This window comes from Rhinoderma darwinii, chromosome 3 (assembly GCF_050947455.1).
Source record: "Rhinoderma darwinii isolate aRhiDar2 chromosome 3, aRhiDar2.hap1, whole genome shotgun sequence".
Classification (NCBI taxonomy): Eukaryota; Metazoa; Chordata; class Amphibia; order Anura; family Rhinodermatidae; genus Rhinoderma; species Rhinoderma darwinii.
Window position 1 is genome coordinate 128,124,592 of NC_134689.1, and position 24,232 is coordinate 128,148,823.

The 24,232-nt window shown below is 42.0% G+C and overlaps 1 protein-coding gene across 1 annotated transcript in view; it reads left to right on the plus strand.

The window, feature by feature from the left end:
- Nucleotides 1-24,232, plus strand: part of LOC142751095 (sodium-coupled monocarboxylate transporter 1) — a 42,178-nt gene that overhangs the window by 17,306 nt on the left and 640 nt on the right. Inside the window, exons 4-14 of the mRNA XM_075860073.1 lie at nucleotides 1,497-1,564; nucleotides 2,343-2,497; nucleotides 2,774-2,914; nucleotides 10,454-10,583; nucleotides 10,866-10,954; nucleotides 12,352-12,464; nucleotides 13,302-13,369; nucleotides 13,611-13,697; nucleotides 16,805-17,013; nucleotides 17,612-17,715; nucleotides 18,762-18,856. Of these exons, the coding sequence (XP_075716188.1) occupies nucleotides 1,497-1,564; nucleotides 2,343-2,497; nucleotides 2,774-2,914; nucleotides 10,454-10,583; nucleotides 10,866-10,954; nucleotides 12,352-12,464; nucleotides 13,302-13,369; nucleotides 13,611-13,697; nucleotides 16,805-17,013; nucleotides 17,612-17,715; nucleotides 18,762-18,856 (1,259 nt within the window). The remainder of the gene's footprint in view (nucleotides 1-1,496; nucleotides 1,565-2,342; nucleotides 2,498-2,773; nucleotides 2,915-10,453; nucleotides 10,584-10,865; nucleotides 10,955-12,351; nucleotides 12,465-13,301; nucleotides 13,370-13,610; nucleotides 13,698-16,804; nucleotides 17,014-17,611; nucleotides 17,716-18,761; nucleotides 18,857-24,232) is intronic.

Below are 24,232 nucleotides of genomic sequence, written 5' to 3' on the forward strand. Positions count from 1 at the left end.
TGCTCCCATTATAAAGTATAGGAGCACGGCCCGTAAAATAAAAAAATAGAACATGTACTATCTTTTTAACGGCACGGGCACCTTCCCGTGAGAAAACGGGAAGGTACCCGTAGCTAACAGAAGTCTATGGGCCCGCTATTTCGGGTCGTAATTACGACCCGTAATAACGGGTGCTTTTACGGTCGTGTGCATGAGGCCCCGTAATGACGGGTGGCTACATGTGTGCACCCGTCATTACGGCAGCATTGCTAGGCGATGTCAGTAAATAGTCACTGTCCAGGGTGCTGAAAAAGTTAACTGATCGGCAGTAACTGTTTCAGCACCCTGGACAGTGAATTCCGATCAGAATATAGAGTAACTATAGGTTCTAGTGCTGTATATTTGTACAGAGCTTGGTTCTGGTGCTGTATTTAAGTACTGAGCTTTGTTGTGGTGCTGTATATATGTAATGAGCTTAGTTCTGGTGCTGTATTTATATGCTGAGCTTGGTTTTGGTACTGTATATATGTACTGAGCTTCGTTCTGGTATTGTATTTATATGCTGAGCTTGGTTTTGGTACTGTATATATGTACTGAGCTTGGTTCTGTATTTATATGCTGAGCTTGGTTCTGGTGCACTTTATATGTACTTAGCTTGGTTCTGATGTTGTATATATGTACTGCGCTTGGTTCTGTGGCTGTATATATGTACTGAGCTTGGTTCTGGTGAGTATATATGTATTGAGCTTTGTTCTGGTGTTGTAATTATGTTTTTGGCTTGGTTCTGGTGCTGTATATACGTACTGAGCTTTGTTCTGCTGTTGTATTTATGTACTTGGCTTTGTTCTGGTGCTGTATATATGTACTGAGCTTGGTTCTGGGGCTATATATATGTACTGCGCTTGCTCCTGGCACTGTATCTGTGCATTAGTCGAGAGATGTCACGACTTACTGTGCACGCCGCTCTGTCCTCCACATCCTTCTAACAGTCCACAGCCTAACTTTATGGGCTGAGCACGCTTAGGATATTGAATGTGCACATATAGGCCTATACGTAATGGGTGAGTTTAATATAATGAGCGTCGGTAGGTAGGTAGGTATGTACGTATGCTTATGTAATGTACTTATGCTTATGGTGTGGAAATCCACACTAAAACATTCTGGACAGGGAATTTCTTTATTTAGAGTCCACTTTAATATAGTGTGTATTTGGAATATTGTAATTGTTTTATTTTATTATTAGAATCATTTTCCATGGCGCGATACACCGCAAAACATTGTGACCTCTCGACACGTATATTATTGTCCGCAAAACAGGGAACCCTACCCCTGTTTAAAACCCTTTAATAGCTATTAACCATGATTACTATTACTACTATAATGATTTGGGGAAACTATAAAGCCGGTTATCATATGTCTTAGTTATATTTAGAAATACGTCCGTACCAGTACTTTTGTCTATAGACTAAACTTTCTGTGTCCTCTTAAATGGTATTCAATATTTATATCTATTTCAGTCACAGGGTTTCATTTGTGGGGTGCTGTCGTGGCCACTGGAGTGGTCTGTACCTTCTACTGCACGCTGGTTAGTAATACTGTCATGTTGCCATTCAAGACACAACAATTACAATGACAAATATTTTGCTTTGATTGTCATGTGACATATCTGCAATGTGGTCACACATCCTATAAAAATTGATTAGGTAATGTGACAAAATATTAATTTAGATAACCAGCGCTCTTAGCAGAATCAGAGCTCTGCAGAAAAAGTCCCATGTGGTAATTCTTGGCTAAATTAACATTAAACTTTACAAGAGATAACAAGTATCTGCTGACATTTATTTTAAATGGGTTTGCCCATCAGGGACATTTATGGCAAATCCATAGGATATGCCATAAATGTCAGAAAGATGCGGGTCCCACCTCTGGGACCCGCACCTATCTCTAGAACGGGGCCCCCTAAACCCTGTTTAACCTTTCACACTGCCACTTATAGTTTCCGACTATGTAAGTAGAAAACAGCGTAGCTCGCTGAGCTGCGCGGTTTCCATAACTCCCATAGAAGTGAATGGCAGTTATGGAAGCAGCGTAGCACAAGAGCGTCCTGTGAATATGCCATAAATGTCCCTCATGGGAAAACCCCTTTAATAATATCTAATAACTCAACTATCCAACTATTTTGTTACCATAGACATACAACCTATAATCATGACCACAAGATATTGGCCATACTTGGCCAATTATCTGCTCATCTAGTGTCGGTTTAATTCAGACTTTCCAGGGCTGATATACTTGTGGCGTATTGTGTGGTCTATAATGCCATAAATGATGCTCTCCTTCAACATATTTTTTATGTGTTGCAGGGTGGTCTAAAAGCAGTTGTATGGACAGATGTATTTCAGGTTGGGATCATGGTTGCGGGATTTACATCTGTCATTATTCGAGCTGTGGTTGTACAAGGTGGAATTGCCCCCATTTTGAATGACTCATATTATGGAGATAGACTAAATTTTTGGGAGTAAGTATAACTCTGTACCATTTTTCTACTTCCTTTTTATTTTTTACTTGTTTATGTTATAGTAGGAATTGAAAGCTCAGCAAGCTAAACTGAAAAATACAAGCAATATTTCAGGACATGCAATTTTATAAAAATATTGATAAATAGACTTTGTTTAATAGATTTTTTTGGGTTTTTTACTTTTGGAGCATTTCAAGCACAATGGAGCATCTTACTTTTTAGTATTCATCTTATACTATAGTGTCATTTTAATATATATTTGATCATTATCTCTAGTTTCAACCCCAATCCACTGCAAAGACATTCCTTTTGGACAATTGTCATTGGGGGAACCTTTACATGGACTGGAATCTATGGTGTCAATCAGTCACAAGTACAGAGATATATTGCTTGCAAAAGCAGATTCCATGCTAAAATGTGAGTATTAAATGACACTTTCTCCAATCAAAGTCTAGGAATAAAAACAAGAAACGGTGTTGTGGAATTGTACTGTATATTTCCATGCATGCATAGGAGATCCTATATATTATCATGTACAATAAGAATGAGGAATTAAAGGGGTTGTCCAGGCATGTGTACATTTTTCATACTGATGACTTATCCACAGGACAGGTCATCAGTATATGATCGGTGGGGGTCTGACACCCGGACACCGCACCGATCAGCTGTTCTGGCTGCCTCCGAGCACCAGAGGTATACAGTGGTTGGTGGCGGAAGCAGATGGCTCTGGTCACAGTATAGCAGCCGTGCTGCAGTACTGCAGCTCTACTCCTGTTAAAGTTAAAAGGAGCAGAGCTGCAGTACTGCAGCACAGACGCTATATAGTATACGGAGGCATCTACTTCTGGCACCAACCACTACAGAACTTCCGGTGCTCAGAAGCAGCCAGTAGAGCTGATCGGTGTGGGGTCTAGGTGTCGGACCCCCACCGATCATATACTGATGACCTATCCTGTGGATATCTGATATCTAGCCGCTGTCGTTCGTTCACCGGGAGATACGATACAGCACTTTTCAGTGCTGTCCGGCTAATTATACTGTGCACTGTAATAAGAACATGATACTGGGTTAGAATACAATACATCAACAGGCTTGCCCGGTTTTGTTCAGTGTAATCAAACCTATTGTGACCCCCGAGGATGCACCCCTATACAAACTGGGTGCAGAAACGCATACTAAAACTCATCTAAAAATAGGGACACTCCACTAAAAATAGCTAATTTATTCAGTGGCAATTGATCAGGTAGAAGTATATTGTAGTAGAGCAGGTAGGATAATTCACTTTAATTCAACGATATAAATTGTCTTGTGCTCCCACAAAATATGGAAAAATGTAAATTCACTGAAGGGATATATGAGTAAAACGTATAACTTTTATTTCATAACTCTCTAAAAACAGGGGTACAATCACCACTGTGAAAAGCCCCACCGTGTGCATTAAAAACGTATTAAACAAATACTCCAAGTCCTGATTCGTTTGTGAACCCTCTCTGACTGGGTATACTACAAAGATACCAATATGGAATCAGCGTTTCAACATTGGTGTAACAGTGGATTAGACCCTAAAACACACCGGAGCCTGCAATAACCGCACCTAAATCTCCTGATGCTAAGGTACACAACAATGCCACTGTCCCCTACGCTAAAATCCCTCATTTAACCTGACCCTACGCGTTTCTATACTTATCATCAGGGGTCTGTAACTTGGTCACTCTGGCTAGGATGGCAGCGATATTTCTTCATCAGCAGATATTCTGCTGTACAACACGGAAGCGTGCGCGCATAGATGTCAGCGGCACGCTTCACTAAGGGACTCAGAGTTGATATAACTAATACTCCTCCCCCTGGCCTCGGCAGCGCACTTCGAAACAGCCAATCACACTAGCCCACCTCATTCGTGACGCCTGACCATGTGACTCCCGGCCGTCAGCTGACATACCCGGAAGCAACATCGACAACATCAGAACGAACGCGCAGGCGCAGTGGGAGGCTGTAGACGCATCTCCTTACTGCACATAAGCTCATTCTCATCGAGGATAGAGTATAATAATGACAAGTAGGGTAGATATTGCGGATCAGCTCCACTGTTACACCAATGTTGAAACGCTGATTCCATATTGGTATCTTTGTAGTATACCCAGTCAGAGAGGGTTCACAAACGAATCAGGACTTGGAGTATTTGTTTAATACGTTTTTAATGCACACGGTGGGGCTTTTCACAGTGGTGATTGTACCCCTGTTTTTAGAGAGTTATGAAATAAAAGTTATACGTTTTACTCATATATCCCTTCAGTGAATTTACATTTTTCCATATTTTGTGGGAGCACAAGACAATTTATATCGTTGAATTACAGTGAATTATTACGAATTAGTACAGTTCATTATATATTATATCTGGGTATGGCAGCCTTTGCACTCTCTGATCTGAGTACAGAAGGATGGATGAGTGAGGCCAAAAGCGTCTTCTCTGAGTGTGAACTTGTGTATACGACGCAAGGTGCGTCCCTTAAATCCACTTTTAAAAACCTCACTAGATTGCATAAGGATTATACAAGGAGTTGGTGGGAAATTCAGAGTCTGGAGAACTATCTCAAGAATAAAATAGTACCTAGAGGCCTGAGAGTCCCTATTGCTCCAGCCTCCAGATTAAAGACACCGAATATAAAAGAGAGGTGGGAGCAGGAGATCACAGGGAGTTCACTGAGACTAATGCAAATTCTGGTAGAGGAAGAGAAAATCCAGTTTGATCACATCAGTGTTGAATTGAAAAAAGAGATTGAGACAGTTAAGACTCTGGTAGATACCCCAGGTTTTGACAAAAAAGACAAAACCTTGCAACAATCCTTAGAGAGGTTTACTAACCATCTAAAAGAGCGTAAGCACTTCCAGTTCCAGAGAGATCTGCAGGAGTTTAGGGAGAAAAAAGCTTATGATTTTGTTAATCAACAACAACAACAACAGCAACAGCAGTTAAATAGGGGTTTAAGAGAATCTGACCCCTCTACATCTGAGAGTGAAACAACAGACTCTGAAAGAGTGGGCCCATTCTTTGGGACTAGTGGTGGTAGACAAAAATATAGGGGGGGTGCCAGAGGTAGGAATAGAGGCCGGGCTAGAGCTTCTTCCAACAGTGGCAGTAATTTTTTATCCAACAATCCCCCCATTTCCAGCTACATGCTGAGGGGACAAAAGGATTTATAAAGGGAAGAGGAACAGATAAGTTACAGATTATCAATTTATCTGAATATAATCTTAGTCCATCTGAGATCATGCTTTTAGAGAAGGGGCTTTCATTTGTCCCCACAGTGAAATTTGATTTATTTACCTGGGTCAAGGATTTGAATTTGTTTGCTCGTAAATTAAAATGGATTACGTTTTTCAAGCATCACAACAGGAAAAAATGTCTGGAAATGGGTTTAGAGGAATCTGATTTGGAAGGCCTAGAAGCCTTGGAAGGGTTGCTTGAGGAATCAAGTAGAGCTCCAGGACTAGGTCCCTTTACCAATTTAAAAACTAAAAGTAGGAAATTGGCCCCATTGGGAGATTTTACAAATGTAGATCTGTTTGTTGACTTGGTGGGAGATGAGATTAAGGCTTTGGGTCAGGATGTGAGGGGTATTGACAACAATCTGTCTTGGTCTGAACGTGTAGCTCTTACCACTTTGGAAAAAAGACAAAATATCATTTTGAAAGCATCCGATAAGGGTGGGAACATTGTGGTCATGAGTAGAGAAGACTATAAGAGAATGTGTGAGGACATCTTGCTCAATCCTGACTGTTATACCATTTTAAAAGAGAACCCCACAGCACTGTTCAAAAAGGAGCTTTTAGGCATCCTACGTGATGCAAAGAGCAGTTCCCTGATTAGTGCTAGTGAATTTAACTTTTTGTTTCCACAATTTCCCATCATGGCATGCTTTTATAGCCTGCCTAAAATCCACAAAGGGTATCCTCCCTTACGTCGCAGACCTATTGTATCAGGTATTAACAATCTAACCCAGAATGTGAGCACATATATAGAACAGGTGTTGCGTCCATTTGTGCTAGGTCTTACATCATATGTACGTGATACCATGGATGTTTTAAAACAAATTGAGGGTATTACATTGGAACAAAATACATTTTTGGCCAGCCTGGACGTGGAGGCTTTGTATTCCTCTATTCCACATAGACTTGGTTGTGAGGCAGTGGAATATTTTTTAAAATCTCGAGGCACTCAATATGTGGCTCACAACCAGCTTGTTCTGCAATTGCTACACTATGTGTTAGAAAGGAATGTATTTATCTTTGAGGACCGCATTTTCCACCAGCAACGTGGCACAGCAATGGGGAGTCCTACTGCTCCCACCTATGCAAATTTATATCTTGGCTGGTGGGAAGAGACAGTAGTGTTTGGGGATAAATTTGCTAAGTGGACTTCATCAATAGGTATCTGGATTAGATACATTGATGACGTGTTATTGCTCTGGAATTCCACAGTGGAGGAATTCAACACCTTTGTGGCAGCCCTTAATGAAAACGACCTAGGGCTAAGGTTCACATGTGAAATCAGTGATCAGGAATTATCCTTTCTAGATCTCAAGTTCATGAAAACTAAGGAAGGCACAATACGTACTAAAGTACACCGAAAGGAGACAGCAACTAACAGCTTCCTTCAATGGAATAGTTGTCACCCTTATCCCCTTAAACGAGGGATCCCCAGAGGCCAATTTATGAGAGTACGCCGGAACTGTAGCTCGATGGATGATTTTGAGATACAGGCACAGGACCTCACAAATAGATTGAAGGAGAGAGGCTTCAAGAAGGGGGTAATTAGAAAGGCCTATGAGGGAGCGAGGGATGCAGACAGGCAGAGTCTTCTAGTCCCTAGACAACGAAAAGAGGAAAGGGTCACGAGACTCATAGGTACTTATGAGTCCAAACAATCTGAGATCATGCAAATATTAAAAAGGTACTGGCGTATCCTAGGTGCTGATGTGGACTTGGCGGATCAAATTACACAATGGCCTTCAGTTACGTTCCGTAGAGGTAAAAACATCAGGGATAGGGTGATGCAGAGCTGTTTTGACCCTATAACACAAAAAGGAACTTGGCTGGATAGGCAGATACCGGGCACACATAGATGTGGCAGTTGTAAAGCTTGTGACTTTACCCAAAATGGGAAAAAATTCAAAAGTGTTACCACCAAGGTCGAGTATGACATTCGAGACTTTGTGAACTGCAAAACAGCAGGGGTGGTCTACTTAATAACATGTCCATGCCCACTGAATTATGTGGGCAAAACGGTGCGGCAGTTTCGGCGCCGCATTAGAGAACATGTTGGAGATGTTATTAATTTGAGAGACACTCCCATATCCAAACATGTACATGCAAAACATCAAGGCAGGGCAGAATGTTTAAAATTTCAGGCGATTGAACTAGTACGTCCTCCAAAACGGGGAGGGGACTGGGACAACCTCATTCTGCGTAAAGAGGCCCAATGGATTTATAGACTGGCTTGTGTACAGCCCGAAGGTCTTAACGAGCAAACAAATTATACCTGTTTTATTTAAATATATATTTTATTTGAATATACATTATCATTTTGGTTTTCTAGGTAGGTGTATGGCTGTTAATTCTGGTCATAGTACAGCTACTTGTAGTATGCCATTCAATGGTAACAGGCATGGTTGTTCCTTTCAGGAGAAGTGTTTCAAATTCCAAAGTGTGGCAGACATTAATATCGCTTATTTATTCATACAACATGTATTTTACAGAGAAGGTGCTTTATCTATGGCAGTCTAGTTGCGGCTTTGAGCTGATCCGCAATATCTACCCTACTTGTCATTATTATACTCTATCCTCGATGAGAATGAGCTTATGTGCAGTAAGGAGATGCGTCTACAGCCTCCCACTGCGCCTGCGCGTTCGTTCTGATGTTGTCGATGTTGCTTCCGGGTATGTCAGCTGACGGCCGGGAGTCACATGGTCAGGCGTCACGAATGAGGTGGGCTAGTGTGATTGGCTGTTTCGAAGTGCGCTGCCGAGGCCAGGGGGAGGAGTATTAGTTATATCAACTCTGAGTCCCTTAGTGAAGCGTGCCGCTGACATCTATGCGCGCACGCTTCCGTGTTGTACAGCAGAATATCTGCTGATGAAGAAATATCGCTGGCATCCTAGCCAGAGTGACCAAGTTACAGACCCCTGATGATAAGTATAGAAACGCGTAGGGTCAGGTTAAATGAGGGATTTTAGCGTAGGGGACAGTGGCATTGTTGTGTACCTTAGCATCAGGAGATTTAGGTGCGGTTATTGCAGGCTCCGGTGTGTTTTAGGGTCTAATCCACTGTTACACCAATGTTACACGTTGATTCCATATTGGTATCTTTGTAGTATACCCAGTCAGAGAGGGTTCACAAACGAATCAGGACTTGGAGTATTTGTTTAATACGTTTTTAATGCACACGGTGGGGCTTTTCACAGTGGTGATTGTACCCCTGTTTTTAGAGAGTTATGAAATAAAAGTTATACGTTTTAGGGGGGATTCACACGAGCGTGTATTCGGTCCGTGCGGGCCGCGTGGTTTTCACGCGGCACGCATGGACCAATACAAGTCTATGGGGCAGTACAAACAGTCCGTGCTTTTTGCGCAGCGTTTGTCTGCTGCGCAAAAAGCGCGACAGGTTCAATAAATCTGCGTATTTCGCGCATCACGCACCCATTGAAGTCAATGGGTGCGTGAAAACCATGCAGGTTGCACGGAAGCACTACCGTGCGAACCGACTGAAACAGCGCACCAGCTGTCAAAAGGATGAATGTAAACAGAAAATCACCACGTGCTTTTCTGTTTCCGAACATCCAAACGGAGTGTCTTTGCGATGAGCGAAGCCGGACAAGCGAACCGAACTTCACCGGGTTCGGCCGAACTCGCTTTGGCCGAACCCGGTAAAAAAATTATCGGTACGCGACGTCAGGAGATAGTCACTGTCCATGGTGCTGAAAGAGTTAAACTGTTTCAGCACCATGGACAGTGACTTCCGATCCCAAAAAAAAACGAAGTTCTGACTTACCGATAACTCCCGGCGTCTTCCTCCAGTCTGACCTCCCGGGATGACAATTCAGTCCAAGTGACAGCTCCAGCCAATCACAGGCCAAGCACAGGCTGCAGCGGTCACATGGACTGGCGCGTCATCCAGGGAGGTGGGGCCCGATGTCGAGAGGCGCGTCACCAAGGACGCGTCACCAAGGACGCGTCACCAAGGCAACGGCCGGGAAGTTCTCGGTAAGTACGAACTTTTTCTTTTTTTTCAACATGTTTTTCGATATTGTGTTCGGCATTCACTGTCGAGGGTGCTGAAAGAGTTAGCTCCTTGGACAGTGACGGGCGTCGACTAGCCTCATCTCTATGATGGCGGCTGCGCGAAAATCACGCAGCCGCGCATCATACACGGATGACACACGCAGCTGTCAAATGGTTTTTGCGCGTGCAAAACGCCACGTTGTTTGCGCGCGCAAAAACGCAACAATCGTCTGTATCTGCCCTTACTCATATATCACTTCAGTTAATTTAGAGCAGGTAGGATACCACTACTTGGAAATAGAGCTTCAACCCTCTTTTTTCCCTGTGCTCTAAATAATCAGACTTTTTTGCTTATGCCTGATACTAGTTACGTTGGCATACTTGCCCATTTTTTAACTTGATATAGGAAATAAAGTTGATCTTGATCGTTCTTTCAGGCAGTGATACTTATTTAAAATTTGAACGAATACCGTATTATTAAGAATAGTGTAAGACAATAGGAAATGTGACCTCTCAACCACATGTAGTATATACTGTAGTAATTATTCTAAGCATATATGCAATCATTTGCTGACAACTTTTTTCCAGGAGCAAAAATTTACCATAAGTTATTACAGTAAAACAATATTGTATTCTGCTATTTACTGTTTTTCTTTTATATATTTTATGTTATATAGGTCTCTGTATGTGAATCTAGTTGGACTCTGGGCTATTCTCACCTGTGCAGTACTTAGTGGACTGGCCATGTATTCTATATATAAGGACTGTGACCCTTGGACTGCCAAATTTGTATCAGCCCCTGACCAGGTACAAAACAATAAACTTAAAAAAGGCCAGATACCTTCAATTTACTGTCATTCATTTCAATAGAGAGAGAGGTTTGTGAAAATGTGGCTACCTCTCCATGAAAGTGTATGCCGGGACTAGCAACCTTGTGGGGTTTACAGACTTTCTGACATGTCTGAATGATATTTCAAAAATCCTAAAAGCAGGAAACCTATTTAAAAGCCCTTTTATACCACTTATATGCAGAATGCTTTGTGATTTCTAATATTAATGTAATATGTATATTATCTTGTCTACCCTTAGTTAATGCCTTACCTAGCCCTTGATATTTTGCGGGATTATCCAGGTCTTCCCGGTTTGTTTGTGGCATGTGCATACAGTGGAACATTAAGGTAAATCACAAAATTTTTCATCATGATATCTATTATATAACCGAAAAGGACATGGTGTCCGAAGCTCATATAGAGCTCTGCCCACAGCCCAACCGCCAGTTAGCTCCGCCCACAGCCAGAAGACTAAGAAAGGAGATGTGAGTGATTAGTGGCATAGCTATAATGCCCCCCCTCCCATACACAGTATAATGCCCCCATCAACCTCCCATACACAGTATAATGCCCCCATATGTACGAGCTAATAGAAAAATAATAACATACATACTTACCTATCCCCTTTCCCCCATCGAGTGGAGGATCCTTCTCCTCCTCCGGTCTGTGCGATGCGAGTGACTCGGTGCAGACAGGCGTGATGACATCACTACATTGCGCCTGCCTTCACCGAGCTGCTCACAGCACACTGAGCACAGTGCAGAGGAGGCAAAGGATCCTCCACCAGTCATGAGAGCGGGGATAGGTAAGTATGTATGTTATTATTTTTCTATTTGGTCCGTACATATGGGGGCATTATACTTTGTATGGGAGGGAGGGGGCATTATACTGTATATGGAAGTGAGGGGGTCATTATACTGTGTATGCAAAGGAGGGGGGCATTATACTGTGTATGGGAGGGAGAGGGACATTATACTGTGGGGGCAGCTATGGGGAACATTATGCTGTGTGGGGGCAGCTATGGTGGGCATTATACTGTGTGGGTGAGGCTGTGTGGAGCATTATACTGTGGGGGCAGCTATGGGGAGCATTATGCTGTGTGAGGGCAGCTATGGGGAGCATTATGCTGTGTGGGGCAGCTATAGGGGGCATTATACAGTGTGGGGGAAGCTATGGGGGCATTATACTGTGTGTGGGAAGCTATGGGGGCATTATACTGTGTGGAGGCAGCTATGGGGGGCAATATACTGTGGGGGCAGCTATGGGAGCATTATACTGTGGGGGCAGCTATGGGGGGCATTATACTGTGTGGGGGAAGCTATGGGGGACATTAAACTGTGTGGGGCAGCTATGAGGGGCAATATACTGTGCGGGCAGCTATGAGGGGCATTATACTGCGGGAGGAGCTGATATGAGGGGCATTATACTGTAGTGGGGGCAGCTATGGGGGCATTATACTGTGTGGGGGCATCTATGGGGGGCATTATATTGTGTGTGGGCAGCTATGGGGAGCATTATATGGTGTGGGGGCAGCTATGGGGGGCATTATACGGTGTGGGGGCAGCTATGGGGAGCATTTATATATATATTAACAGACCACTGCATTCTTTTTACTAGCAAACCTGTGTAACTGGTTTTCTATACTAGTTACTTATATATTATAGTACAAGATAGCCACGTTTGGTCTATATATTTTTTTCATCACATACTAACACTGACGACATTATTTTTTTCTGATTTCTCAGCACGGTCTCATCCAGTATAAATGCTTTGGCAGCTGTTACAGTAGAAGACCTTGTAAAACCTTACTTTAAATCTCTCAGTGAGACCAAACTGTCATGGATTTCCAAAGGAACAAGTAAGATAACACCTGACATAATATCCAATGTCCTGTGCAATAAGAAATCAAATACTATATATCATTTGCCATATATAATAAAGCAGATTTAGAACTTGGCCACCAGTGAAAAGTCAAGACTTTGACTTTGGACCCCCAAAGATTCAAAAATGGTTCTGCCTTATTGATGTTGCACATAGATGTATGCAGCCCTTGAGCTGTCCTAGACATGTCTTTTATTGGCGGACACCTTTACAGGATCCATCAACATTCTAGTTCTACTAAGGCTGGCAAACCATCCAAGGGCTGCTGCTTGTTGCTGTTGTTTTCTCTTCTCTGGATATAAGCAAATCCAGATGTGATTATCTTCCACTTATATTAACCCACTCTATATAAATAACATACACATACGGCTGAGACAGTTATCATGTATCTGGAAAAAGTTTGGTTGCCTACAGCACTTTCTAAGCAAGGAATGTCTCAAGATGCAAAAATTCCCGTGTTTCCGAAAAATCCCCAAATTTCAGACCATTTTATTTATAATAGAAAAAGATCCATGACAGCATTCATATGGAAATGATCCTGTATCTATGGCCAGCTTTAGTGCCCTTCTGGAAGGGAAGGTGTACGCTGATCTTGTGGATGGTACTCCTATGACAGTATCATGATGTGAAGAGTGGAGTGTACTCAAGTAGGTACTGACAATGACAGAATTATTAGTACATTTCTAAATTCTGAAAGCAAAAGAATATAAAGCAGCAGTGGTATATGTAATCCTACCCATTCTCTCTTTCTATCAGTATGTAAACTTAGCGTTTCTCAACTATTAAGCTTCTGAATTATTTGTATACTTGCCAGGTTTGGCGTTTGGTGCAGTGTGTATTGGCATGGCTGGCTTGGCATCCCTAATGGGTGGCTTATTACAGGTAATGGATTATTCTATATGTATTACGTGTACATGTTATTCTCAAGTGTAGCACTTTGTTTAATCTCCTACTAGCAGAAATCCATACTCCATGGTAACTATAAACTGTTAATGAAATAACACATACAATATGAAGCATAGTTTTAGAAACCATAGAACACGACAATGTAGGCAATGTGTTTACCAATTGTAAAATGTTTTTATGTCCTTTCTCAAGAAACTTGTTTCTATATTGTATACAGGCAGCGCTCTCCATTTTTGGCATGGTTGGAGGTCCATTACTGGGGCTTTTTTCTCTAGGAATACTCTTTCCCTTTGTGAATTCCTTAGTAAGTATATACATATTTATTTGTTTGTGCAGGGATATTTCAATACATTTTCTAACCAACTTATTTCATGTCTCATATTACTTGGCAATGCCATTGATAAGACTCTAATTTTGCTTCCGTTTATAGCAGGTAATAAAAGGTATTCACTGTTATCTAGGTTGTTTTTATATTTTGTATCATTCTGATACAGGGGAGGGACTTGTGCAGTCGGTTCAGCTGCACAGGGGCCCAGAGCGGGGAGGGGGCCAACATGCTGTTTCTTTTGTCCCCTCCCCCTGGTCTCATAGATTACACAGATACTAGCTTTTATACCCGGCGTTGCTCAAGAGGTTGACTTATGGTATGGATAGAGTAAAAGCTCACTATTTAAATAACTCTCAGTATGAATTTAATTGCTACCTCTCGATAGGAATTTAATTGCTAGAGAGTTTAAATAATGTTATTGGAAGCATAAAAGAAGTGAAATGAAGCAATATATTCATTATAGATTTAGGCCTCATGCACACAACCGTGCCCGTAAGTACGACCCGTAATTACGGGCACGGCCGGCCGTGGGTAGCCGGCCGTTTTCACGGGCCGTGCTCCCATTATAAAGTATAGTAGCACGGCCCGTAAAAAAATAAAATAGAACATGTTCTATATTTTTCATCGGCACAGGCACCTTCCCGTAAGCAAACGGGAAGGTACCCGTGGCCAATAGATTACGGGCGTTTTTACGGTCGTGTGCATGGGGCTTAAGGCCTCATGCACACGAGTGTAAAAATGCCCATAATCAAGGGCCGTAATTACGGCCTGTAATTACGGGCCCATAGACTTCTATTGGCCACGGGTACCTTCCCGTTTGCTTATGGGAAGGTGCCCGGGCCGTTGAAAAATATAGAACATGTCCTATTTCAGGCCGTAATTACGACACGGGCAGGCCCATATAAGGCTTCATGCCCACTTCAGTCTTTTTCTTCAGGGTGCTAGCCGTTTTTCAGACGGCTGGCACCCTGACCCATTCATTTCAATGGGGCCATGCAGACTTCAGTTTTTTTGACGGTCCTGTTGCTCCATTCCAACAAAAGTAGAGCATGTCCTTCTTTGGTCCGAGATTCCGTGACCATGAGCCCCATGCAAGTCAATGGGGCCGTCAAAAAAACTGAAGGCACACGGAAGGCATCCGTGTGCCACGGAGCCGTTGCCTAGCAACGGCCGGGCGGGCAGAAGTACACATACAGACAGATACTGCACTAATCGGCAGCCCCTTCTCTCTGTCAGCACTGATAGAGAGAAGAGGGTGCTGATCAGTGCTGGAACGCAGCGATATTAAGAAAAATAAGCTCATACGTTCCCCGCCGTTGTCTTGGTGACGCGTCCCTCTTCTGGCATCCAGTTCGACCTCCCTGGATGACGCGGCAGTCCATGTGACCGCTGCAGCCTGTGATTGGCTAAGTCTATGAGGCTCCCGTAATTACGGGTGGCTACGTGTGTGCACCCGTAATTACGGGAGTGTTGCTAGGCGACGTCAGGGGATAGTCACTGTCCAGGTTGCTGAAAGAGTTAACTGATCGGCAGTAACTCTTCCAGCACCCGGGACAGTGACTACCACTGGAGTTAAAAGTATTAAAAATTAACTTACCCAGAACTCCTGCTTCTTCCTCCAGTCCGGCCACCCGGGATGACGTTTCATCTCATGTGACTGCTGCAGCCAATCACAGGCCAATCACAGGCTGCAGCGGTCACATGGACTGCTTTTAAACCAATGAAAAATCGGGCTTCAAACAAACTTTCCAAAATATATATTAGATTGCAACATCCCAGTCAACCAATCACAGAGCCTCTATGATTATCTGCGCTGCACTGTGATTGGCTAATAGCTAATGATGCAGTATCTATTTGTCTGAGCAGTCTACAGTCACAAATGTAGTAGCATTAGGAAGGAATAACCTCCAGTGCAGACAGTTAAAGGATATGTAAACCTTTGCACTCATTTTTTAAGAAAAATAAAACAATGTATTATGGGATTTTAAGAAATATTTAAATTATTATTATTTTTTTACTTTTTGGAGATACAGCTTCTTTGTATTCTGTATACATAGAAGCTACAGCTTTTTTTAAATTCTGTATATATAGAACCTATATCTTGCCATCAAAACAAAATCTGTCAGGTCAGCAGGACTGACGGCTCTGCTGAAAGCGGGTCCTGCGTGTCAGAGATTTGCAGAATCCAGCAGTCATCGATCACATCTAAGTTCATGATCGATAACAGCTGTATCCTGCGTCAGAGACATGTAGGACCAGCACTCACCGAAGTTGTCAGTCCTGCAGACCTCATGGATTCAGCTTAGATGGCAAGATATAGCCTCTGTATACAGGCTTCATAGAAGCTGTATCTCAAACAGTTACATTTTTAAATAAAAAATAATTTAGAACTTGCTTAAAATCCCATAATACATTGTTTTATATATAAAAAAAATAATAATGAGTGTGAAGGTTCACATACCTTTTTACCTCTTCACAGATAGTTGGGTACCTTCACTACACTACCATAGACCAACAGTGATGTTTTCATTAACCTCTTAACTGCTCTAGACCACCATGGATGTTATCATTGACCTCTTTACTGCCCTAGACCACCAGGGATGTTATCATTAACCTCTTTACTGCCCTAGACAAACAGTGATGTTATCATTAACCTATTTACCGCCTTAGACCACCAGTGATGTTATCATTAACCTCTTAACAGCCTTAGATCAGCAGTGATGTTATCATTAACCTTTTTATGGCCCTAGACCACCAGGAATGTTATCAATAACCTCTTCACTTCCCTAGTCTACCAGGGATATTACCCATTGATGCAGGGTAAATTAAGACTATCTTGCCGTATTCCAGAGATATAACAGCAAAAAGAGTATTTTTTTAATGCTGGCAGAAGAAGGCCAATGGGTTGTTTTTCTAAGATCCTCAGTTGTCTTTGTCTGCCCCTGTTCTCATGATATTACAATTAGCATTTCATATCCCATTTCATGACATATTAATTTCAATATCCTTTTATTTAATGTATATGTCATCTTGATTGTGTGCGCTAAAGTACCGTTTAAATCCAGTCTTGTTTTGTGTTGCAGGGTGCTGTGGTTGGTCTCCTGATGGGATTTACAGTTTCATTGTGGGTTGGGATTGGTTCTCAGATTTACCCCCCTCTTCCTATAAGAAGTCTGCCTAAATTCCTCTCTATAGAGGGATGTAATATTAGCACTACAGATACCAACTGGAACTTAACAACTGTTCTTCCTACAGTAACAGATTTAATATTAGAATCACAAGTCGGTGAGAGGTATGTGATATATCTGGTAATGTATGTCATTGATGATAGTCAAACACTTAAAAATAAGGAATGAACTATTACATAAATGGACAGAATTAGGAGGAGGCATGGGTTTATACAAAATATTGAGCCTAGGGCTGAGACAATAGAAAAAGGTATAATACACTGCATAAGGTTATAGTGATCATGACTATGGTCTTAGCTATCATGGCATATGTAGTCTTGACCACTCTATTAAATAGGACGTCAGATATTTGCCTTTCTGACGACAAAAAATTATTTTGCCATTATAAACTCCATGACCCATGGCTTTTACATTCTGGCAAGACTGGACATCAACCAAGTATATAAATATAAAGCAAGTGTGTATAGATATTTTTACCAGATTGTCTACACAAGCCACACTTGTTAGTGATAAAGGAGAAGAACATTACTTGAACTGTAGGATTTCACTTTTATGCTTCATGAACGACAGACTAGTCTGTATATCAGTAGAGTTTTCTTCAAGGAGGCTTCCTGTTACATACAAATACTGTATCTGTGTAATTATGCATATTCTATTATTATTATTTTTTTCTTACATCTATGTGCTTTTATTTGTTCCCAGGCCTGCACTTGCTGATAATTGGTACTCATTGTCCTATCTATACTTCAGTACCATTGGCACAATCATTGCTGTTTTTGTTGGAATAATAGTCAGCCTGTTATCTGGTAAGACAAACTTTGTATTCTAGAATAATAATTAGGAAAATAGTAATAATAATATTTTTAATAATAATAATAATAATAATAATAATAATTCTAGTAGAAAAGATAACATATGGAATATACAGTATAGTGTAGTACTGGGAAACGTTGAGTAATTCCTCATCCATCGTATAACCGATTAATGATATGATGTAATGTTATTTGCACTTCAATCCTTATATAATCAAAAGAGCATGTATTTGTTATGATAACATGTTATCTTTTATTCACTTAATAAAATAAAATAAAAATTGTTTAAAAAAGGGCATTTATTGGAATGATAAGGATGTTATATTAGACTGGCACAAAAGATTATTCCTTCACATTGATATCTGAGTCATTAATCCCACAATGTGCTTTCCCGCACACATGGGATGGTTAATTTAACCTATGTCTAACTTTATATTGCACATAATATATATCAAATTATCTATTTCTTAACTGAAAGGGAATGTCACCAGACAAACTACTTTAAGATGTACTAAAAAAGAAAAAACAAGTAGGTGCCCAGGGATACATGCTGCCCTGCCCTCAGTCAGCTATTTTAGGCTATGTTCACATCTGCCTTGTGGTTTTTAATATGAATGTATGACAGATTATTACAGGGCCTGACTTACAATGGGCTCCGTTGGGGTTTTTGTCATGGTTTCCTTCTATTTCGTCTAATGCATGCAGTGTTAATTAATTCTGACGGAGCTTCCAATGCAGAGCCTTAGACTTATTTTTTGCTATGTTTAATTTCTTTGTTACTGAATATCTTTTCTAGAAGTAGCACTTGTGTTTTTTTGGTTTTGTCATATTTAGTCATGGAGATTGTAATACATAATAAAATAATTGTAAATGAACATTTATGTAATGCAGTGAGAGAGATAAATACCCATTTAACCTGTAGAAATGAATGCTACTGGAAAAATATAAAGGCCAGTGAAATATCACTGAATTACCAATGTGATCAATATCTCATCCACTAGTCAATGTTGCTTCACATATGATACTGTATTGTCTCACAGGAGGTTTAAAACAAAATGTAAACCGGGATTTCCTTTTAACATCTCAAGACTTCGATTACCTTAAAGTATTGCTTCCTTCCAATTGGGGCAAACAGGTGAGTTTACTGTAGAGATAATTTTTGGTGGGTAATTTTTTTTAAAAAAATTGATGTATGCCAAAGTTAGCCATATATATGGTGTAATACTCCAGAAGATTTGAAAAAGATCTAGTATCGGAAGACAGTTTTCTAAAACTAATGTACATTTTGGTGATCACTATGTAGGGGTGTCACGTACGGTTCGTGGACCCACTGGGCCGTACCGCCTTGGCAGTATGGCAGCTGGCCAACAGAGCGCAGGTTAAAGTCTATAGTTCGTATAGGGTACCTGTGGCAGCTCGGACAGTAGCAAGGCAGGCTCGGCTGGGACTAGGCAGCAGATAGACGTCAGGCGTGGTGAAGCAGGACAGGCGTGGTATACAGCACAGCACAACTTTGGCTCAGCACGGCACTCGACCAGGATAGCACGGTATACAGGGAACAGGAACACACTAGGAGACCATTGCACAGACAAACTTAGGGTACGACAACAACGCTCAGGCATCGAAGCAAGGGGCTGAACCCCTCTTATAGTCCAGGGCACTCATGGGCTGATACGGGATCCAGCCGAGGTGAGTGGAAGTGAGTGCTGGCGTCTCCTGAGGACAACACTGGGGCCAGGGCTCACCAACCCATGGCTGCGGCAATCAAGGGGAGAGTGAACCTGACGGCCCGCAGCCACGGACATGACAATGGGCAGCTTAAACCTTAGCATCCAATCAGACCTTTGCTGATATATATAATGTATTGCCGTTTTAGTAGAATTACATAAATATGGCTTTACTACTTTTTTCTTGTGCATTAAATATGTTTAGGGTATATGCACACAGCGTTTTTTGGCAAGCAGAAAAAATCTACCTCAAAATTCCTTTCGGCATTTTGAGGCAGATTTTGAAATGCTATTTTTTTTTCCGCTCGGGGGGGCGTATCCTGTTGTGTACTCTGCCACTTCTGGTCATAAGAGGGAAGGGATTGCCATTATGATCTCCACTACGTGTCCTCTACAGGTCCATACCTCACACTTACATCCTGGTGGTAGATATGTTATATTAGAGGGGACTTTGTCTGGCCAGCCCATTGTTTTGTGTAACGTCTACTCCCCTAATACTTTGCAGATTCCATTCTTATGCAGAATTTTCTCCAAACTATAAAACCTCAATAGGGGCACATGGTTGATAGGTGGGGACTTCAATGTTCCGTTCCACACGATCATGGACAGATCTTCTCTTAGACACAACACTCCATCCCCTACTCTCGCGGGACTTTCCACTCGTTTCAGGCAGTTGATTAGGGAACATCACCTTTATGACCTGTGGAGAGTTGATCATCCTGGCGATAGGTCTTATACTTTCTTTTCCCATACACATAACACACACACATGCCTAGATTATTTCTTTGGTAACGTCCCGGCCCTCTGATTGCTTCAGTCAGTGGTCATTGATCCTATCTCCTGGTCGGACCATGCGTCAGTGTCGGTAAATTTGCAGGTTGGTAGACCCTTCATGAGGGACTGTCATTGGCGTTTAAATGAATCGTTAATTAAATCCCCCGCTCTTAGAGACGGCCTGGCCGCTCACCTGCGTGAATTCTACGAACTCAATGACGGCTCAGTTCAATCCATTTCTACCCTTTGGGAGGCCCATAAGGCAGTGATGAGGGGGCATTGCATGGCCATGTGTTCTAGATTAAAAAGGGATTCTAGGGCCAAACGGGTGTCTCTCCTTCGGAAAACGACTAAACTGGAAAGAGAGACGGGGACTCAGCCCACAGTGTCGACACTGCGTAAACTAATAGAGGCTCGAGCGCAGCTTAAGGATATAGCAATGAAAGGGGTAGAAAAATCACTCCTGTACACGAAACAGACATATTATGACAGGGGCAACAAAGCCCATACGCTCCTGGCTCGTATATTGAGAGATCAGACGACTGCTCGCACCCCGCAGGCTGTTCGGGATAGCGCGGGCCTCCTTCAACATCACCCAGATACGATAGCCGCCCTCTTCCATGATTATTATAAATCCTGATATCATTTGCCAATTACATTGCCCCCTGACCCGGACCATTGGAGGGAAATACTACAAACTTACCTCTCATCATGTAACCTCCCCAGACTATCTGACACAGAGCTGTCTTCTTTGAATGCCTTAGTCTCTTTGGAGGAGTTGTATGACATACTGAAGAACCTCCCTGGTGGTAAAGCCCCTGGGCCGGATGGCTTCACTTATATATGTATTATAAAACTTTCGCGGAGATCCTGGTTCCAAAGATGGTATCCTTGTTTAACTCCTTCCTACAGGGTTCTCCTATCCCTCAAACGTTCCTGCATTCTCACATTACGCTGATCCCTAAACCGGGTAAGAATCACGCAGATTGCTCCAATTATAGACCCATAGCTCTTTTGAATTCTGATCTAAAATTTTTTGCAAATAGACTTAATGTTTGGCTCCCTTCTTTGATCCATAAAGATCAGGTGGGCTTTGTGCCCCTTAGACAAGGGGGAGACAATACAAGGAGGACCCTTGATATGATTGATGCCCTTCACAAGTATGAGGAATCAGCGATCCTTCTTAGCCTGGATGCAGAGAAGGCGTTTGATCGCTTGGGATGGTCGTTTATGTTTGAAACTATGAGGTCGTTTGGGATTTCGGGTCCTTTCTTGACGGCTCTGCGTGGTCTTTATTCCAATCCAACGGCGGCGATTAAACTTCCGCACTCCACCTCCCCCCGTTCCAGATTTGGAATGGCACGCGTCAAGGCTGCCCACTATCACATCTTCTATTTGTGCTCTATATTGAACCCTATGCAGCTCAAATACGACAATCCATAGATAAAGTGGGGGTCAAAATACAAGATAAAGAGTTCAGTCTCCTTATTTGCAGATGGCGTTCTCTTGACTATCACTAAACCTCATACCTCTCTTCCTACCCTTACTAACGTTCTCCATAGATATGGGAGGCTTTCAATTTATATAACTAACACCTCTAAAACGGAAGCTTAATGTCCCACGCCACACTCTATTGCTCCTCAAACAAAAGTACACTTACAATTGGAAAGAGATCCATGACTTATTTGGGAGTCCAACTCACCCCCTCTTACGCATCAGTTTACAAGGCTAATTTCCCTCCTCTTTTTGTAGAACTGTGTAGACTTGTGGCCAGGTGGGGTTCTCTCCCCATGCCCTTTTTTGGACGCATTGCAGCGGTCAAAATGACCCCGCTCCCTAAATTATTGTATTTCTTTGAGACCCTACAAGTGTCAGTACCCATGGGGAGCTGAGGGCAATGCAGTCTTCCGTCCTCAGGTTCATATGGCACTCCGCCAGACATAGAGTCCCGATATCTGTTTTATTGTCTAGTCGATCTGCGGGGGGGATGTCTGTCCCTGACGTTGTGAATTATTATTGGGCGTCCCATCTTTGCCGCATTCCCTGTTGGGTGTCCCTTCGGGCAGCAAGTGGACTGAAATAGAGAAATTGTGGATGGCTACTTTTCATCCTAATTCTTTGTTATGGGGTGACCTGCTGGCCTTGCCTTCTTCGTCTCTGTTGGGTCCCATGCGCTTTCAGTGGGAGGTCTGGGATACCTGCAAAAGACGCTTTCACTTGGCGTCGGATTGCCCGCCTTTGACCTCGGTTCTATATACCCCTACTATTCCAGGGGGTACTACTTCCCGAGTGGTCCGATTGTGGACGGGGGCAGAGGTGTTCCACCTGGCTGATATGGTTGATCCTTATACGCTAGATCTTCACCCGTTTTCATATTTCCAACAGCATCACAACATCCCTTCTTCAAATTTTTTCCACTATCTTCAAATTCGACTTTACATGCAGCAGACCTTCAGATCCACTCGGGTCACTAAGCCTACAAGCTTTGAAAAACTTTGTCGCCATATTACCACTACTAAAGGGCTTATATCCGCTATTTACACAATACTGCTGTCCCCGGATAACTCCCCTCCACCTATGCATAGATATATGTCGAAATGGGAAACCCTGTTGAATACATCCATCCCTTTCTCATTATGGAAGATCATCTGGTCACAAGCAGCTAAAACTTCCTTCTGTACTACGTATAAAGAAAATCAATATAAAATCCTTATGTTTTGGTATCATACCCCTGCCCTCTTGCATAGCTTCAATCCTGGTATCTCGTTGGCGATGTAGAGATCAGAGGGGAGACTTGTTCCATATCTTTTGGAGCTGCTCCCTGGTACAATAGTTTTGGCTGGAGGTTAGGAATTTGGCGGTGGCGGTGTTGCAGCAGGATATTCCTCTAGACCCTCTTCATTATCACCTGAATGTCCTTCCTAGGTTATTGGAGAAGCCCTCAGCTCGACTTTTCCGTCATTTTCTTACTGCTGCTAAAACTCTGATTGCTTGGAAATGGAGACAGATTGCCCCTCCCTCTCACATTGACTTTAGGATTAGGGAAGTTCGCACTATGGAACATATGACGTCCTAACTTGACAATACGCTGGACAGATTTAGAGTGGTTTGGGATCTGTGGGACAAGTATTGGCTACCAATATCACTGAGTTAGATATTTGACTGATCTTTTTTGTTTTCTTCTCCCCTCCCTTTTGTCTTTCTCCTTGTGTCTTGTCTGATTGGATTTTCTAATATGTCAAATGGATCGTATGGCCTACCCATACGTCTTTATGTCTTGTGTATATTTTGAAAACTTTTCAATAAAATGACACCAAATTTTTTTTCCACTTTTCTGATGCTTTTTTTTTTTTAGCCATTTTATTAGGCGTTTTCTTTTAATTTAGCAAATCCAAAAAAACGCGGTTAGTTTTTGGTCAACAAAAGCTCCAATCGAACCATGTTTTTTTAATGCCTCTCATTGATTTCAATGGAGGTTCAGAGGCAGAAACCACTCCAAGATAGGGCCTGACGCTATTTTATTTTTGCGAGCAGACAAATGAACGCCCAATGAAAAAAATGCCTCTACCTCCCATTGAAATCATGGTAGGGAGATTTAGGGTGCTTTTTGGCACGGATTTCGAAGCGGTTTCCGTGTCAAAATCAGCATCAAAAGACGCTGTGGGAACAGGGCCTAAATCCTATTTTTAATATATTTGTTTATTAACACATGTTAAATATCACAGACTATGATGTTATATAATACACTAGCTTTTATACCAGGTGTTGCTCGGGAGGTTGACTTACGGTATGGATAGAGTAAAAGCTCACTATTTAAATAACTCTCAGTATGAATTTAATTGCTACCTCTCGATATGAATTTTATTGCTACCTCTCAATATGAATTTAATTGCCAGAGAGTGTAAATAATGTTATTGGAAGCATAAAAGAAATGAAATGAAGCAATATATTTATTACAGATTTATATAGTGTTGATTTAGGACTGCATGTTTCTATTCCAACACTTTCTT